Below are 19,429 nucleotides of genomic sequence, written 5' to 3' on the forward strand. Positions count from 1 at the left end.
GGAGGAGAGGGAGAGAGAGAGAGAGAGAGAGAGAGAGAGAGAGAGAGAGAGAGAGAGAGAGAGAGTAAACAACCCTTTACTATGATGGTCCCTCAAAAGACATTCTACTGACTAGAAGTGTCTTTATGTAACTTTGCATTGACTTTGCTTCAAGTAACCTTAACCTAACAGTCTGCTAATACTGTAAAGAGAGTAAGTCAAATGACTAAAGAGACATCTTCACAATGCAGAACTTTTCAACCTGTGCTGTAAATAAATACTGAATAAAACAGTTGTGCATTAGTGGAGTCAGCCATTATTAGTTGTGTTTGCCTGTATAATGACTTGGATCAGGACGAGTCAACGCAGTGCCCTACAAGAGTTCAGTTTCAACCCTTATCAAACACACATGACCAAGTGTTCCCTCACTACGCTTCAGAGGCAGTGGTTGCACATGAAGGCACCTCAGGAAAGCAGTTTCGGACAGGCTTCAAATAGGCAGAGTAAGGGAATAGTACTTTAAATAATAAACAGAGAGCATCTTGGTGATAACCTATTGAATATTTAAAAACTAAAACATTAATTTCATCCCAGAAAAGCATTTTAAAGAATTAGAAAGTGAGGTAACACTTTACAATAAGGTGCTATTTATTAACAATTAGTTAATGCATTAGCTAAAAGGAACTAACATTGAACAATACTAATACAGCATTTATTAATATTAATTCATGTTAATTTCAGCATTTACTAATACATGTTTAAAATCAAACGTTGTCACTGTTAACATTAGTTAATGCATCATGAATTAACATGAATAACTGTATTGACATGAACTAACATTAACAAGGATTAAAAAATGCTGAAAAACTATACTGTTCATTTTTATTTAATGTTAGCTAATGCATTTAATAATGTTAAATAATAGCACCTTATTGTAAAGTGTTACCGAAAGTGAAAAGGAAACAGAATTCTGTGAAGCAAATGTGTCATTTGGAAGTGGCACAATGCATCCTCCGAAGGCAGCATTTCACAGCTTTCAGCAGTGGCGGCTGGTCAGTAGAGGGTGCAGAGAAGAACACTGTTCAATATATTGTATATAAATAATTTTGAAATTAACAGATTTATTCACACTATATTCGCCTGCTTGTTGTGTTAGCATTCATTTAAAGTATTATTTAAACCGTTGGCTAAACGTCTGATGCATAAGGCACACTTTCTTGGAAACACTTCAGCGACTTCGAAGTCGTCATCTGATTGGTTGAATTTGACAGATTTTCTGGGAGATGTGCGTGTCGCGTCCGCCTGAAAACAACACTGTAGCAAAGCTCAATAAAACGGAAGGAAGGAGGCGGGAACCGGCGAACATTCACAAAACTTTAATCAAAATAAATAAACCAGCAAATAAAAGGCCGGCAGCCACCTCACGGTCGACTGCCGGCCACACGAACATACACAAACTTAACTGTTTCTGGGTCCTCTCTCTCGATGGTCCGGTCGCTCTTCCTCTTATGCTCCCGAGCTCCCCCGTGAGGCATGCAGGGACCGGCGGTCGCACAGCTGACACTCGTTGCCACTTACGCCGCCGGCCCCGCCTTACTCGCCCCACGGCTCTCGCCCCGCCTTCCTCGCTACATACCCCATCACACCTCACAGGCCGGGGGGCAGCACCGAGCCTGTGCTTACTCCCCCCCCCCGGGGGGCCTTCTCCCATGAGGGCCCCAGTGACTGGGGCATGCACGGACGAGGCGAGAGAACAGAGCCGGGAGCATCCGGAGCGACCGGGACGAGAGAGGGGAGAGAGGACAAAACAAAACAAAAAAGTGGTCCGGTTCCCTGACAGGCCGCTCGGTTCCCATCGACGGCCGCTCGGACCTCCCCTCAGCCGAGGGCTCTCCCTCGCTATGCTGTGCGGTGGTGCGGGGACGCTCTGGGGCGACCTGACTCTCGTCCGCCTCCTGGCGGTCGTCGATGGCTCTTCGCCCGAGGGCAGCCGGTAGTGAGTCGTCCGTCTCCTGCTCTTCCCCATCTTAGGTGGATAGCATCAGGCTCCGGCCCCTGGCAAATGGCCCGATCTCCTCCGCTCCCTCTTCTTCAGGGCGCCGGCAGCGAGTCGCCCGTTCCTTGTGCTTCCCCTTTCTGTGGCGGATAGTAGCAAGCTCCGGCCCCTGGCAAATGGATCGATCTCCTCCACTCCCTCTTCCTGGGGCCGCCATCCAACCTCGGCCCTAGGAGCATGGTAGCGAGGTCTCCTTTGCCCCCCATTGATCTCCCCTTTCTCCGGCACCACCGCTGGAGGACTCTCTCGTCCACGCTGCCCAAACTCCTCAGCACCGCGAGGCCGCTCGCCGGCGAGGCCTCCTCGGCAGCATGTCTCTCCTTCCTCCCGGATTTCGGCACCAATGTAGCAAAGCTCAATAAAACGGAAGGAAGGAGGCGGGAACCGGCAAACATTCACAAAATTTTAATCAAAATAAATAAACAATAATCCAGCAAATAAAAGGCCACAAACTTAACTGTTTCCGGGCCCGGGTCCTCTCTCTCGATGGTCCGGTCGCTCGTCCTCTTATGCTCCCGAGCTCCCCCGTGAGGCATGCGGGGACCGGCGGTCGCACAGCTGACACTCGTTGCAACTTACGTCGCCGGCCCCGCCTTTCCCGCCCCACGGCTCTCGCCCCGCCTTCCTCGCTACAAACACGAAGCCGTCTGATCGAAGTAGTAAGCTGTTGTGTTTACATGCAATAAGAATTCATCACAATCGACTAAACGATTACATTTTTTAAAGGATACATATTTAAAAGTATGCGAGGTTCACGACATAAACTCGTAAATGTTGTTGCTGTTAACTTTTGAAACGTTTGTGAATGTACACCAATCTGTTACTGCGGGGACATTTCCACGCCTCTAAACATGATGCAGCACAAAACGAACGCGATTGGTTGCTTTACTTGTCAATCATATGGCCTCTTGAATGGGCCAAAGTTACCAGACCTTAATTAAGTAGCGGGTATACTTGACTTGACTTGATAAGTGTTTACACTGCAGTTAATCCCTCTAGGATGGTCATTATTAACATTTCCAGAGTTTTCTGAACACTCCATACACTACATTAGTGAATTGATAAACTGTAGAAAATATTGTATTATACCTCAAAATTTACTACGGTATGGTTAAAAACACTGTAGCATCTAGGAATTTTACTACAGTTTACTATAATAAATAATAAAGTATACTGAAATAGTTTTTCATTTGGACTGGCACCTTATTATTGTTAATAAACACCATTACATGCTTTAAAAGTTAAATCTGTTTTTTCAGCTAAGCAGTGATGATACGCTTACATCACATGTCAAATGGCTTGTTGCGCCCCCTCAAAAAAAATGTGTGCACCAGCCACAACTGGCTTTCAGACTCATTAAAAATGATAGACAGGTGTGATGGATGAGGGTAGAATCTAAATCCACAGGACTGCGGAGTTAACCAGCCCGGTCTTAGATGAAGAAGAGACCATGGATGATTTTCAAGGGTACTTGCAGCTGTAGCTGTTGAGTGATGTTAAGCCTCATCATACGGTATGACACTTCAAAGTTCAAGTCTATAAACAAATGTGAGAAATGATCAATACTCCAAAGGCACTGTAACTAAACTCAACCAAACATCCAGTCAAACATTCAGTCGGTTGTATGTGGTCCCATTGGCATGAATGCTGGGAATGAGGTGCTCATTCAGTGAAGAACGGGTGCTCTAATGCACTCAATGCAGAGATTCTTCTTGACGGATCAAATGTGAGCATATCCTGTTAAGACAGAGAAAGATTAGTAGCATAACAAAACTTAAAAAAAAGGAAAAACTTGAAATCCACCTCAGCTATAGACACAATGTTTTATGTTTTAATTGACGGGTTAGTAAAACAGCAGACATTCACAGTCATTTTTGGGTCTTTACTGATCTCCAGCTCAGCGGGGTGCGCTTTCCTCCTCATTTATTTTGTTCATAATGGACATCACTACATTTTTAAAATGTGTCTGCCCCATCTTGTCCTCCAATTATTTGAATAAAATTGTAATGGAAGATGGCGGCGCGCAAAGACATCAGTATAGTCTCCAATACTTTTTGTCGGGCAAATAATATCTACGGCCGGAACAATCTGCTCAAATTCAGAGTTTTAAGCGAGAGAAGCGTTACAACAGAGTTTCTTCGCTCACACAACATACCGGAGGAGATAGCGAGGAGTCCTGTTTCCCCATGGATTACCATCCTGGCAGGTAGGAGGAGGAGGCACCGCAAGGAGAGGAAACAAAGGCGAGGCTGCAGGGCCGGCGCCCTTAGCGAGGCTAAGAAGGCAGCCACACAAACCACAACTTCCTAGATAAATTGAGACTCCATGCTGCAATGGACTTCATTGCAAGGGACACTTGTTTAAGTCATTACTAAAACCTGGCTTCATTCATTCATTCATTCCAGACTCCGCTATCGAGCTAACAGGCTACACGGTAAAATCCTCCTACACAGCACACTCCTACATAGACTCGAAAATTATGTCGGCATTAAGGGAATAGCTTTGAAATGGTTTAAATCTTACTTATCCGACCGTTTTCAATTTGTAGCAATAAACAATGAGGTGTCACGCAAATCGCAAGTCCAGTACGGTGTACCACAGGGCTCAGTCTTAGGGCCTCTGCTCTTCGCATGATATATGCTACCTCTAGGAGATATAATAAAGCGACACGGAGTTAGCTTTCACTGTTATGCTGATGATACTCAACTTTATATTTCCTCGAAGCCTCATGAAACACAGCAGTTCCATCGAATAATGGAATGCATAGTCGATATAAAAAACTGGATGAGTAACAACTTTTTATTACTGAACTCGGACAAAACGGAAGTGTTACTTATTGGACCGAAAACTGCTATAAGTAACAACCAAGAATACTGTTTAACTATTGACGGATGTTCCATAAAACCCTCGTCGTCAGCAAAGAATCTTGGCGTTCTATTCGATAGTAATCTGTCATTTGAGAGCCACGTCGCCAACACCTGTAAAATTGCGTTTTTCCATCTTAAGAATATATCTAAACTACGTCATATGCTGTCAATCTCAGATGCAGAGAAGTTAATTCATGCATTCATGACATCAAGACTAGATTACTGTAATGCACTGTTAGGTGGTTGCCCTGCAGGCTTATTACAAAAACTCCAATTGGTCCAAAACGCGGCAGCTCGAGTTCTTACACGTACAAAAAAGTATGAACATATTAGCCCGGTTCTGTCAACCTTGCACTGGTTACCTATAAAGCATCGCGTTAACTTTAAAATCTTGCTTATTACCTATAAAGCCTTACATGGTTTAGCTCCTCAGTACTTGAATGAACTCCTTTTGTATTACAGTCCTTCACGTGCATTACGCTCTCAGGCGTCCTGTCAGTTGGTAATACCTAGAATTTCAAAATCAAGTGCAGGTGGTAGATCCTTTTCCTATCTAGCGCCTAAACTTTGGAATAGTCTTCCCTGCACTGTCCGGGAGGCAGACACACTCTGTCAGTTTAAATCTAGACTAAAGACGCATCTTTTTAATCTTGCATACACTACTCTTCCATAATATAAATCTTCAGAGGGTTTAGGCTGCATTAGTTAGATCAACCGGAACCAAAAACACAACTGATGTACTTGTTGCATCAAAGAGTACAGAACAGTACTCTACTCTCAGCCAGTCTTGTCTCATTGTTCCAAGGTTACCACAGCGAGCAGGATGCAGTTCATGGCCTGACCTGATGGTAGAGCGGAGAATGGGAAGTGGGGACCTGACAAGAGCTGAGATGATAGAGCTGGATAAAGAAGGACGCGGTCTCTTGACATGTCTTCACCACAAAATTTCAAATGCTATTAGATTATTAATGATAATCTTAAACTATAATTTATTTTATTATTAAGTTTATTTATTTTATTTAGCCTTGTTGTGCAAGCTCTCTGGAGCTTGTGCAGAGGCAGCAGCTTTTGCCAGAGGGGAACTGGAATCCCCTGGTTGGGCCTGGGTTCTCCTGAGGTTTTTTTTCTCGATTAGAGTTTTGGGTTCCTCGCCACCATTTGCATACTGTTTTTGCACTATCTGCCTGAACCGGGGGGCTGCTTTAGAATTTTAAAGTTTTACTTAATTAATATTGCATATAGGAATTTATAGTCTGTTATATTTGACCTGTGCTTCTCTCTCCTTTATCCTAAATGTGTGCTCTCACTGAGCGTGTGTGTGTGTGTGTGTGCGTACTTGTGTGTGTGTGTGTGTGTGTGTGTGTGTGCGTACTTGTCTGTGTACGTACGTGTGTGTGTGTGTGTGTTGTGTGTGTGTGCGTGCGCATCCGTGTGTGTGTCTCTATGTCTATGTGTGTTAGTACGTGTGCATATTGTGTGTGTGGAGTGTTTTGTATGTGGGTATGTCTGTCTTCTGTGTTTTCAACCTTTTCTTGTTTTTGCAGGTACAACTTTAATTATTTTGCTTATAGTCAATATGTCTCATGTACAGCTGCTTTGTAACAATGAAAATTGTAAAAGCGCTTTATAAATAAAGTTGAGTTGAGTTGAGAGTTGAGTAAAATGTCAAGATAAAAACAGAGACTCGGGTAAAAGCAAAGGAGGGGGGCAATGTGTGTACGTCAACAACAACTGGTGCACAAATATAGTGACTATAGCCAGGCACTGTTGCCCAGACCTGGAGTTTGTAACTATCAAATGCAGGCCCTTTTACCTTCCAAGGGAGTTTACTGTAGTTATGATAACTGCATGTATATTCCTCCTGATGCTAATGCTTACTCAGCTCTCGGAAAATTGCATAGCAGCATCAGCTTACAACAGAGCATGTATCCTGACACAGTGTATATAATAGCCGGTGACTTCAACCATGCGGTTGCAGGTATGTGCTCTACAACATCAGGAAAATCAGGCCGTTCCTGTTGGAGCATGCCTCTCAGCTGCTAGTCCAAGCTCTGGTCAAGACTGGACTACTGCAATTCTCTACTGGCCAGCCTTCCAACCAATGCAGTCAAGCGCTTGCAAATGATCCAGAATGCAGCTGCATGTCTAGTTTTCAATCAGCCTAAAAGAACCCATGTAACACCCCTCCTGATTTCACTTCACTGGCTGCCAGTTGCCGCCCGCATCAAGATTATATCTCTGACACTGGCCTTCAGAATGATAACGGTAAATTCTCCCCTTTACCTTAACTCGCTCCAGGTCTACATCCCTCTGAAAATGAGCGACGCCTGATTGTTCATATATTAACAATTAGGATATTAATGACAGTAATTCAAGACTCTGCTCCCGGCCTACAAGACCGCCACTGGTTTGGCACCCCCTTACCTTCACTCGCTAATGCAGACTTATATACCCGCCAGATCCCTACGCTCTGCAAACGAACGACGTCTTGTTGTGCCATCCCAAAAAGGTAAAAAATCTCTCTCACGTACCTTCTCGGGATCGGTTCCACATTTATGGAATGATCTGCTCGCTGCTACAAGATCAGCAGATTCTGTAGCCATCTTTAAGAACCGTCTGAAAACACATCTCTTCCGTCAACACCTGACTGATCAGTTCTGACTTCTATCTCTTTCCTACTCTTTCAAAAAAAAAAAAAAAAAACCTTAGCTCTGTATACTGTGATAGGCTATATGAGACCAATTTTCTTTTATTGCACGCCGATAACAAGGTGTCTGTGAATGAGCTTCTGAAACTGGTGGGGAAACTTTGTGCAGCACCACTTCAAAAACGATAAGAGAAATATGAATTTTAGAATGTCAGGACCACAGATACGGACGCCATAGTCATTTACTTTAACAGCGCGTCCTGTGTGTCATACGTCATTATGTGCTTATGTCATTTCGATGTCATTGCACATGCGCAGAACTCCCGGTTTATAAGTGTTTACTGTACATGTCCTGTCAAGCGGATTAGAAAAGGTATAAAGCACCCCTTACAATCCGAATGAAATTTTGATCGGTTTGACCATTTTTAATCTGACTGAGGTGTTTATATAGAGCATTTTCATTCGGATTGGACTTTAAAAGCGATTACAATGCTCCATGTAAATGCACCCACTGATGGGTTGATCACTCAATCATAGCCCTGTGAAAGCATTGCCTCCTCTCATGGGACTTTTCTCCATTCTTCTCCACTGCATGCTTTTGGGGCTCTATTGAAAGTCAATGGGCACAGGGGAGGTAAGAGAAACGCTGCCTCCTAATGGAACTCTTTCAGAAGGTGTTGCTTTTGTTAATGTTGTTCACACTAATCAATGTCATTTGACATGATATCTGTTTTATTTCATTTATTTTGTGGAGGTACTGCCTCTCTTGCCTTCTTGGAGGAAACGCCCCTGCTCCAGCTTGTGTTGTCACACACGCGCCTCTAAAGTATGAAGTGATGTCGATGTAAACGTACCAATAAGAGCTTTGTTCCCATCTCACTGATCTCTGGAACACAGTCTGTGATTGACTGAGGCTTCTGAGGGCTGAAGTTCTGACGGGACAGAGTGACATCAGATGGCCACTCCTCTTCAGACGGCAGACCAATCACACTGCGTGCACAAACAATCCACACATTTCAATACGAATTCAATGATGATGGACACAATCTGTTCTAAGTAACAGCACACAGTCTGATCTCAATGATGTGGTTAAATCCACATACGCAAAAATCTTGGCCAGCTGGTCCACCTCTGAATCGCCACAGAAGAGAGGTCTGAAACACAAGACATCAGAGAGATAAGTCAAGATCGTTTACACATCGTGTGATTATGTTAATACAATCTAGAAAAACACCTTAGGACTGATGTTCTATTTTAAATCTGAAGCTGATAGATCTGAAGCTCAGTGGTTAGAGCGTGGCGCTAGCAATGCCAAAGCCATGGGTTCCATCCCAGAGATTGCACATAGTCAGAGACAAATGTACGTTGTGTAGTATAATGCAATGCAAGTGGCTTTGGATGAAAGTGTCTGCCAAATGCAGAAATGTAAATGATCATTCTCAGAATTCTATGAAATGTTTTTAAAAACATGTCATATGAATTTATTTTACAGAAGACTAATGCTACCTTTTGTTTCTTCACCTTAGGGCTGGATGATATGGCCAACATTTATATTTGCGATATATTTCTTCATTTCAGTCGATACGGTATAATATCAATATGAACTATATTACAAAAAGCCTCAGAAAAACTGCTACATGTGATCGTACATGGGGAAGAGCAGTGGGGAGAGGACGCATCCCTGAGGGGCACCAGTGCTGATTGTGAGAGTCCCGGATGTGAGTTTACCCAGCTTCACTAGCTGCTGCCTGTCTGTTAGGAAGTTAGTGATCCATTGACAGATTGGGGTGGGCACGGAGAGCTGGGTCAGTTTGTCTGAGAGAAGGTCAGGCATGATGGTATTAAAGGCCAGACTGAAGTCCACAAATAAGATCCTTGCGTAATTCCCAGGTCTGTCAAGGTGTGGTAGAACATAATGCAGCCCCATGTTGACGGCATCATCAACAGACCTGTTTGCTCTGTAGGCAAACAGAAGAGGATCCAGCAAGGGTCCATTGATGTCTTTCAGGTAGGCCAGGACCAGTCTCTCAAACGACTTCATAACCACAGATGTGAGAGCGACAGGTCTGTAGTCGTTAAGTCCAGTGATTTTGGAATTTTTGGGGACCGGAATGATAGTGGAGCGTTTGAAGCAGTGGGGAACTTCGCACAGCTCCAAAGATCTGTGGAAGATCTGTGTGAAAATGGGAGACAATTGGTTAGCGCAGAGTTTTAAACAGGCAGGTGAAACACCTTTCTGCTTCTTGAAGAAACAGTTCACATCCTCTACATATACCTTAAGTGCAGGTAGAATGGTGGGGGAGGCAGTAGGGGGGGTTGCACGGGGGGTGGGTGAATGTGTGAAGCGCAGATCAGATCAGAGCGGGTGTGGAGTGCGAGTCTGGTCTTTTCAAATCGGCAGTAAAACACATTCAGATCGTCAGCCAGTTGTTGATTCTCCACACACTGTGGGGGTGGTGTCTTGTACTTGGTGATGTTCTTCAGATCAGTCCATACTGACGCCGGGTCGTTGGCCGAAAACTATTTTTTCAGCTTTTCAGAGTAGTCTTTTTTAGCCACTCGGAGCTAATTTGTTAGTCTGTTCCTGGCATGGCAACCAATCAGGTTTCATTTCATGCTGCTTGATGTTTATGGTTGTGGAAATGTCTCTGCGATAATGTTTATGAGTTTATGCCATGAACCTCGCAAACATGACAGCTTTCTTCATAGATCAGATGGATATATATATTGTTTCCAGGAGTGTTGTTTGAGAACGTGACACACACATCGGTGAGGCTGACTTGACTCAAAGCCACTAGCCTGCAACCTTTAGCCAAAAAAACTTAACTGCTAAAGCTAACGCCTTCAGCGGAACGAAGGAAAGGAGACCAGAGGCTATTTTTTTAAATAGATGGCAATGGATGTTGTTAGCAAATTGTAAGTGTTACAGACCCTTCTATTGTATCTCTGCTTGACTTTTGGAGCAGGTTTTGATGGAAATCGCGATGTGATGAAGCCAAATTGCGTGTAAAATCTGCAACAATCTCTAAATTTTGCAAGAATTTTTTTCAAAAGTTTATTTGATTATGCGTTAAATCCTGCGATCGCAAAATCCTGCAGGGACTGAACAACATGTTTAAAGACAAATACCCGTGAATTTTAACTGTTTTTCTAAAAAGAAAAAAGTATAAGCTAAGCTTACATTTACGTAGAATTTGCCTATACCATCGATGTCAGTTTTATACTAAAATATACTATTTGAACAAATCATTTAAACTGATTTGTGAACCTATTCAGATGATTTGCCCAATGTTTAAATAATGCTTTCAAAAAAATGCCCCAGTAAAAAGAGACGACAACCTTGAAATAAACCACGCATTTCATAATGCCTCAGAATTAAGGAATGTCACACAGTGTAACAAAGTAAAAGTACAGATTTTCCATTAGAAACATACTCAAGTAAAAGTACACACTTTTACAAACTGAATTCCAGAAACTAAAAGGCTTTAAAAGCACGTTACGCCACTGGTGAAAGTCTGTTCCTTTGCCGGTTAACAATGAAGTTGACAGCTGAAAAAATGTGCTGATCTTTGTAACAACTCCAGGTACCAATAGCCGGATCTGACAAGAATATCAGATTTTTTTATTCATAATGTTGATAATAAATAAAAGTAAACAGGCTTGATTCACTTACATTCAAACGACAAAGAGAACAACATTTATATGCGGTGGTGATCAGCAGGATTAGTAAATATCTTCAGATAACGGTCGCATAAGAAACAGGAAAACAAGCACTACAGTGGTTCCGTCTCTGTTGCAAGGTATTTTTTAAAACACCTTAACATGGTGATGTGAGCCGAGCATGACAAGTGATCTGGGTTTAGACAGGCCACTGGTGTGTGAACGTAGCGTATTTAAAGGGGACATTTCATGAAAATCTGACTTTTTCAATGTTTAAGTGCTATAATCGGGTGTCTGGTCCACTTTCTGACGTAGGTAGTCGTTCTTATTATAATATTACCGCCCCTTTTTCTGAACGTGTCCACCCATGGCGCTGCCGCCATTTTTGTTTTTGCAAGCGACATATGTGAATTAGTTCCGACACCATGGCAAAAGTAAGCAAAGCATACTAAGTGTTATGTTGTTAGCTGCACAGAGCAGCACAGAACACTGTTCCCAGCCTGACAGGAGAGCAATGGATTTATTTTGTTTTCAATGGAAATCCACCAGACTGAACGAGGCAAAGCTGCAAATAAAGACATTGTAAGTACCGTTATTTTTTAAGTAAGACCTCAGGGACCTGTGGCAACTTAAAAGTAGGTAAAACGTCATTGTGAAACGTTTGTCCGTTCACACAAAGAAAACAATGTGTATGGCTTGTAAACACGCAACGGGATTGTCCTGTGTAACGATGCGTTTGTCTTGAGTATCTTCACTTATAGAAAGCAGTGTGTATGGTCTGTAAACACACGATGAGTTTGTCTTGAGTATCTTCACTTATAGAAAGCAGTGTGTATGGTCTGTAAACACGCGATGCGTTTGTAATTTCGTGTGTAATTTCGCATGTAGAATACATTATGCCTTTGTTAGGAGTCTGCTCGCTTATAGAAAACAATGTGTTTGGTGTTTAAAGATGGAAACAGCGTTTCTCATTCGCTTTATGTGACCCTTCTTTTGTCGATGGAAGCACAGGTTCACAGCCCTGGCTGCGTTATCTGTTGAAAAGGGGGCGGAGACTAGCAGCTCATTTGCACTTAAAGAGACACACACCAAAACAGCGCGTTTCTTCTCATATGAAAAACTGCACAATTAGTTACTTCCTGGCATGGTATAATAAAAGATCTGCGGTGTATTTTGAGGTGAAACTTCACAGACCCATTCTGTGGACCCCTAAGATTTATATTACATCAGTGTAAAAGTAGAAAGAAACCTCTCCTTTAAATTAGTCTGTGATCTGAGTTAAAGATTTAGGAACACATGCAAACATTTTTTATGTATATTATAAAGTATGGCTGTCAACAAAAGAAAAGAGGAATATAATGTTTCGTAGCGTCACAGCGATCCCAGTCCGTGTTTCCCCTGTGTTGGTGAACTTTTCTGTTACTTCCTGTTCTGTGCCATGTTTTGAAGTCCTTTGTAGTTTTTAGTGTTAATTAGTTCCTCCAGGTGTGTCTTATTATCTTGTTAGTTTCTGTGTATTTAAGCCCTAGTGTTTCCTTTGTTTGGTGTCCGTCTTTGTTTCATGCTTTGTTTTTGTGCCTCCTTCGTTCTGTGGATTACCTTGGTTTGTTTTATCTTGCATTATTTTCATTAAATATACACTGCACTTCGATCTGCTTCTCTGCCTGGATTACTCACCGTTACAGAAAGACCGACCACAGCATGGATCCAGCTGCACGTTTAGCCCGACTCCATCAAGGCAACACTTTCCTCGAGGACCATATACAGACTTTCCTGGACATTGCCCATTTCTCTCAATACCCGGACTGTGTAGTAATAGAACAGATTGTTGATAGTCTTAATGGTTACTACCACTGCACACGCATTCGTAATGGTCCTCGAGGGTCCTTTCCTCAATGTCTGGAGAATGCGCTTCTTTTATGTGGACCTCCCTTCACCATGGGCGAGGAAGTAAGCTTCCCCAGACTGTTTTTTGGAGGGAGGCAGCAGGTTCCAGGCTCTGATAACCACAGAGCTGGACCGGCTATGGAAGCCAGCTCACACCACGTTAATGGTGGCCAGCCCCGTCATTACAGCTGCCAGCCCTGAGCCCGTTGGCAAGATGGCCGCCAGTCCAGAGCCTGCTCGTAAGAGGGTGTGTTCTTGGTACAGGTGTCTGGTTTCAAGCCTGGCAGACACCCATCGGATGTCTGCTCGGAGGGCCGGTGTCCCCAAAGTCCAGAGTCCGGTGGTGCCGGAGGTAACTGGTCCTGAAGCTCTTCATTTTGAGGCTGCTCTGCTGGTGGTAGTTGCTGCATTGGGGTGTGTCTGGGCTGTGCACTGCTCTCCCATTCCGGAGGCTATTGACGAGCTGGCAGCTCCAGAGTTCCCCGAGCCGAGCCCATCCGGACTTCCAGAGATCTTCGAGCCGGTCCCGTCTGGTGTTTCTGAGTTCCCTGCCTCATCCAAGATGGACGCTTCTGAGTTCCCTGCTTCGTCCAGGATCCCTGCCTCAGTCAAGATGGCTGCTTGGGCTTTCCTGCTAGTGCCTCCGTGCCTCTCAACCCTGCCTGCGTCTCACTGGCCGCCTGACCACGGCCCAGGTCCGCCTCTGCACCGCGGCCCAGGTCCGCCTCTAATAACAGACGCGTTAGTTTTGCCTTTTTATATTGGACCAAAGCTGGATAATAAAACAAGCCGATTGACCAGGAGACTTTTGCAAGCAGGACTTCAAAGGACGTTTCATAGAAGTATTTTAGAGGTATGCGCGCGCACACACACACAATACAAGTGTATTACACAGAACAGCTTTCACAGCCGATGTTAAAGTCATGGAAGCTGTTATTTGACCGTTGGTTATCTTAGAATGTGTGTAGCTGAATTCTTATTACCAGCTGTAGGACTGTGATGAAAGTAAGTAAGCGCGTAGCTCAGTCAAATGTTTACAATCTCTGATAACCAAACACTACTCCAGCGGCTCGTCCTCTTCTCTAAGGAAGGCCGCGCTTCTTTTTTGGCATATTCCTTCGGGAATTTTTTTCAGAGTAACGATTTAAAAATTGTTTTAATGCCATTAACGCAACATCTGTTTTTTCTGTCATCATTGTCTAGTGTTACATCATATAATCACACTCTTATTCATATAAATGCCTTTAAACTATTTAGGCGGGATTTGAAATGGTTGTATTGGCACGTCCAGTATAGATTGACAGCTTGTGGCTGTAGAAAACACAGCTCAACACAACGCGACAGCGGTCCCGTCTGGTGTAAAGGCTGCATCAGAATCTGTCAGACAGCACAGCACCAGTATTAACTTCTCTTTCGTGCTTGAATGAACAAAAACACACAAGATTATGCCAGAAAGCACATTTTGTCTAGTATTTCCGCATACACAGTCTTAAACGAGTTAAATAAAGTCTTCTATGAATGCAAAGAGTAGTGAAAATAGGAAGCCCATTAGACCTGCCTGGAGCGGCATCTCTTAAAGGGGCCGCGCTCTTAAATGTGCTGCTGTGACTCCTGTCACTAATGTTAATCAAAAAAACAAAAGAAAAGAAGAAATCAATGTGATTTTGTAGCTTTAATGAGGATTCTTCTGTATTTCATGTATTTAGCAGTAAAGACTGTAATGTGTTTGAGAACTTTATTTATTTTCTGTATATTTCCTACCTGTTAGACAGGAAGGGCACACTTATTATAATGGGTTTGATTAGTGGAAAAAAGTTATATATTTAATAGTGCTGTCAATCGATTAAAAAAATTAATCGGATTAATCACACATTTTTTCTGTGATTAATCACGATTAATCGCACATAACTATTATATTTTAAAATATACTTTTACATTTTAATAATTTCACATTTAATCTTCAAATTGATGTAGAAACAACATATTTCTTTAACAGCATCATTTTATGAAAGCTAGCATTTTGATATTAGTACTGTAGCTGATGTCTCTATTAAATTGATTATTTTAACATGAATTATAGCCATTCAACAGTATAATTGAGAGCTCATGTAGGAAACATACAGGAATTGAAGGACACTTTACAGTCTTTATTAATGCTAAATTATAAATTAAATGCAGAAGAATTCTCATTAAAGCTACAAAATCACATTGATTTCTTCTTTTATTTTGTTCTTTGATTAACATTAGTGACAGGAGTCACAGCAGCACGTTTAAGAACGTGGCCCCTTTAAGAGCCGTCTCAGTACGCAGATCTGACCGTCACCGCACTCCCATTTTCACAACTCTTTGCATTCATTTAAGATTTTATTTTACACTTTGAAGTCTTGCTTAAGAAAATGCTAGACAAAACGGGCTTTCTGACATAATCTTGTGTGGTTTTATCCATTCAAGCACGAAAGAGAACTTAACACGGATGCGCTGTCTGACAGAGATTCACCGACGCAGCCGTCAGCCCGTGACTGTTTACACCAGACTGGACCTCGCGTTGCGTTTTGCCGCGTCCCACAGTTTAGAAGCGGTCTATCTCCATTGAACGCGTCAAAGCAACTGTTTCAAATCGCGCTTAAGTGGTTTAAAAGCCTGTACACGAATAAGAGCGTGATTACATAATGTAACGCTAGACAAAGGATGTCAAAACAAACGGATGCTGCGTTAATTGTGATAAATATTTTCTCACGCGTTAATTTGAAAAAATTAATCGCATGCGTTAACGCGTTAACGTTGACAGCCCTAATATTTAATAAAGACATCAGTTGCAAAGCCAACGATGTTAGAATGTTGGCTTTCATTCATAAAACAAATTAGACATTCATGACAAGTATATTTAAAAACATCAAAGCTGTGTGTGTTTAGTTAGTTATTTTTTTTAATTGATTGCCATAACTAAAATAAACATGTTAAACAAAATAAATAGTGTATGTTTAATTTCACTATACGTGTTAATCGTACGAAAAGGGTGCGATTAATCGCAATTAAAATTTGTAATCTATTGACAGCCCTATTAATTACTGGTTCACTTGTTATTTTACATCTAATTAAATAGTTGTGTGAGCACTGATGCCAGTTGGCAAAGAGACCTAAAATAAGATTGTGTGCCACCTGGTGGATCTTTTGGGAAGTGTAGCAGTTTTTTTATTCTATGAAACAGGTGAAACCAGTCCTGCAGCATTCTGCATGGTCGCCTTCCAGACCCTGCATGAAAATCACGCATTTTTAAAGGCCAGCCTTCAGTGGAAAGAGAGGCTAGGGTGAGCATTAGCTCATCATTATATAAAGAGTCGTTTCACTATGAACAGAGGGTTTTTTTTTTCCGTGTTGTTTAACACAACCATTTTATGCAAAGTATGTAACAGACATTTCATGAATGAAATTAAAAATGGGCATCCAATGTCCCCTATACATTCTTTTTAACAACATTTCTTCAACTCACTTGCGTCTAAACATCTCAGCAAATATGCATCCAGTGCTCCAGATGTCTACAGGTGTGGCGTAAGAGGCCTGAAGCAAAACTTCAGGTGAGCGGTACCACAACGTCACAACCTGAACAGAAAGCAACTAAAATGAGTCAATCTTAAAATGTGCATCATGTGTACCATGATGAATGAGAAAAGGCATACACCTGCAACAAAGTTCTTTTGATAGAAAAATCACATTACAAATACTGTTGCTGGAAAACGTATTTATTTATAATCTGTTTTTGTGTTCTTACCACTGGGGTGAGCGCCATGTGACAACTGTAGATTCGTGCCAAACCAAAGTCTGCCAGTTTCACCTGCCCTCTGCTGGTCACTAGGATGTTCTCTGGCTTCAGGTCTCGATGAAGAACTCGATTTGTGTGCAGAAACGCTAAACCACACAACAGCTGCTGCATCAACTCCTGCGTAACACAAGATCACGAGACCATAACTCACACCGAAACACGTCTGCTGCATTCAGTGAAGAGCGGATGAGGATGATGTCAGTGACTGATGTTGATTGATCTTACTCTGATCTGGCTGATGGGCAGACCAGGCGCAGGAGCTTTCTCCATATACGTCCTAAGGTCCTGATCCACATGTTCAAACACCAGAGTCACTTTAGTTTCCTGCTCTGTTCTCAGTGTGGCACACACGTCCATCAATCTGCACACATTCATGAAGACATAAATCACCACCAAAATCAATGATTGCACCCAAAGACTGCGCTGCCTTCTGTATGTGATAACTAAGACTGTTGAATGCAATCATATTGATGATGCATTGCGATGATGATGTGAACGATTCTGCCTGCATTCATAAAGAAATAATTTGTTATTTAAAAATTCAATTAAATATCATGTTACAGTTTTTTGTCTTATTGTTATTTGAAAATGTTGCTTGACCAGCACGAGCAGCGCAGGCGTTTCTCTTTCTCTGAGGTGAGTGTTCACGCGCAGTGAGCTGAATGTAAATAATGGACATTTTCATATGTTTCTGAACTTGGACTGCTGTTGAAAACTGTTTAAGATGTTTTGACATGTAAAAGACACCACATTGCGTCTTTAAGTGGTCTCCACCTCACGTTCTCAAAGAAGCATGAGTGCCTCTGGAGCTTCATTTTAACGCAGGGCAACAGTCAGAAGTATGAAGGAGAAAGACATGTGCAGTAATATTGTAAATCCAGGATGCAACACATCGTGATATCATATTGAATTGAATCGTTGACATGATAATGGTAATCAAAATCAAACATCTGCTGACAAAAGGCAAAGAATGTGATGTCGCATTGTTCAGTCAAATCTGATTTGACTTTAATACGCAGCACACAGTGGCATGGAAAGAAAACAAAATCATATTGTTCAAGTAAAATGGAGGTGATGTCCAAGTCAGGTGTACCTTCAGAAAACACTCATTCAGCTATCCTCCACACAAAACCCAGAAAAGCTCAACAGCTTAACATTGCGGCCACATGGGCAAGTTGGAAAAAGTTACCGCAAGTTTCACAAGTTAGTCCACTCTTGACAGGAATAATTGCTGTGTTGTAAATAAACTGTGTTGTTACTAGATTAAGCAACTTTTCCGACCCCTTTAATGAATGATTTATTTAGACAAATCTGGCATTCTGGGATAAACCTTGACTTTCATTCAGCAGTTAAATGTTGCCGCCTCAGCATGAGGTCTCACTTCCCTTGCGCAGGAATATGTTCGTTGTTGTTTAACATCATCCAGCGCTACATTTGAACAAAATCCTGGCGAAAACACTGAACTTCTCTGACCTGACGACAGCATTGAAAAATTGAGTGACACTTAAAGGACCAGTCAGTGAGGTTGCAAATTGCAACCCATGGCCAGATCTGCAAATTTGGAAGAGGTGAAAAAGGTGACGGGACAGGGGGAATTGGTGGGGTGGGATGGGGTTGCATTGTCATTTTATTCAGGCTGCACAAGTATTTTTAAGTGCACCACATGACACCTATGGAGCGGCAGCTTATCACATGACAATCATTTTGAGCTACAGGAAGGGTTAGGGGATTTTCATAAAAAATAACTACACTGCCCTCGTCTCGCAATTCCAATGCCTAGGGATGGGTACCGAAACCTGGTATTAAATGGGCCCCGGTGCTAAATTATGAAAGACCGGAGCATCGATAAGCTCCGCCCTTATCGGTCCTCAGGAAAAATAATCTTATATGTTATTGCTACATTAACGTTATCTTGCACATTTTATCTCAACAATAGTTTCTAATTTTCAATAATACCAAGAATTTAGTCTTTGGCGCATGCATATTCGTTATTACCAGTAGAGCGCGCGAGGCAGCATGTCACGTGTCTCTCGCGCAGTTTGTGTCTACACAGCACGCACACACACGAATATGGAAAGCCAGGAGGGTCAAAAACGCGCGAATTTTAACACGTCAACAACGCGTAGAGTACGTGTTGTTTGCGCGTAGAGTACGTGTAGTTTGCGCGTGAAAAATCGGCGCGTATTTGACGCACAAACAACACGTATTCTACGCGCAAACAACGCGTTCTCGACGCATGACGTCAGACGTCAATTTCGCGTGTTTTTGAGCCATCCGGCCACTTGACCAGATTGAACGTGTAAGCGCGAAGAGTTCCTATTGGCTGTTGAGCGGTATGGTTAAACCATTACTGTAGGCCTAGGGGTTTGCCTTCCATTTCTAGACTCTTTGCCATCACAATGCATGTAACATGCGAAGGATCCACTTATCTCTTTGTGCTTGACGGCCAGTGAAAGTCCTCACCACAACAAGCTATTAGATATAGACTTTAATAATCTTATTTATCTTCCAAT

At 42.4% G+C, this 19,429-nt stretch overlaps 1 protein-coding gene across 1 annotated transcript in view; it reads right to left on the minus strand.

Moving 5' to 3' along the window:
• Positions 1–11: 11 nt before the first annotated feature.
• The window catches only part of cdk4 (cyclin dependent kinase 4), a 55,572-nt gene continuing 36,154 nt past the window's right edge, over positions 12–19,429 (minus strand). Inside the window, exons 3-8 of the mRNA XM_057361942.1 lie at positions 17,142–17,277; positions 16,866–17,033; positions 16,587–16,696; positions 8,653–8,703; positions 8,404–8,539; positions 12–3,772 (exon numbers count right to left, since the gene is read on the minus strand). Coding sequence (XP_057217925.1) covers positions 3,698–3,772; positions 8,404–8,539; positions 8,653–8,703; positions 16,587–16,696; positions 16,866–17,033; positions 17,142–17,277 — 676 coding nt within the window. The 3' untranslated portion in view covers positions 12–3,697. The remainder of the gene's footprint in view (positions 3,773–8,403; positions 8,540–8,652; positions 8,704–16,586; positions 16,697–16,865; positions 17,034–17,141; positions 17,278–19,429) is intronic.

Source organism: Triplophysa rosa, linkage group LG20, assembly GCF_024868665.1.
Source record: "Triplophysa rosa linkage group LG20, Trosa_1v2, whole genome shotgun sequence".
Classification (NCBI taxonomy): domain Eukaryota; kingdom Metazoa; phylum Chordata; class Actinopteri; order Cypriniformes; family Nemacheilidae; genus Triplophysa; species Triplophysa rosa.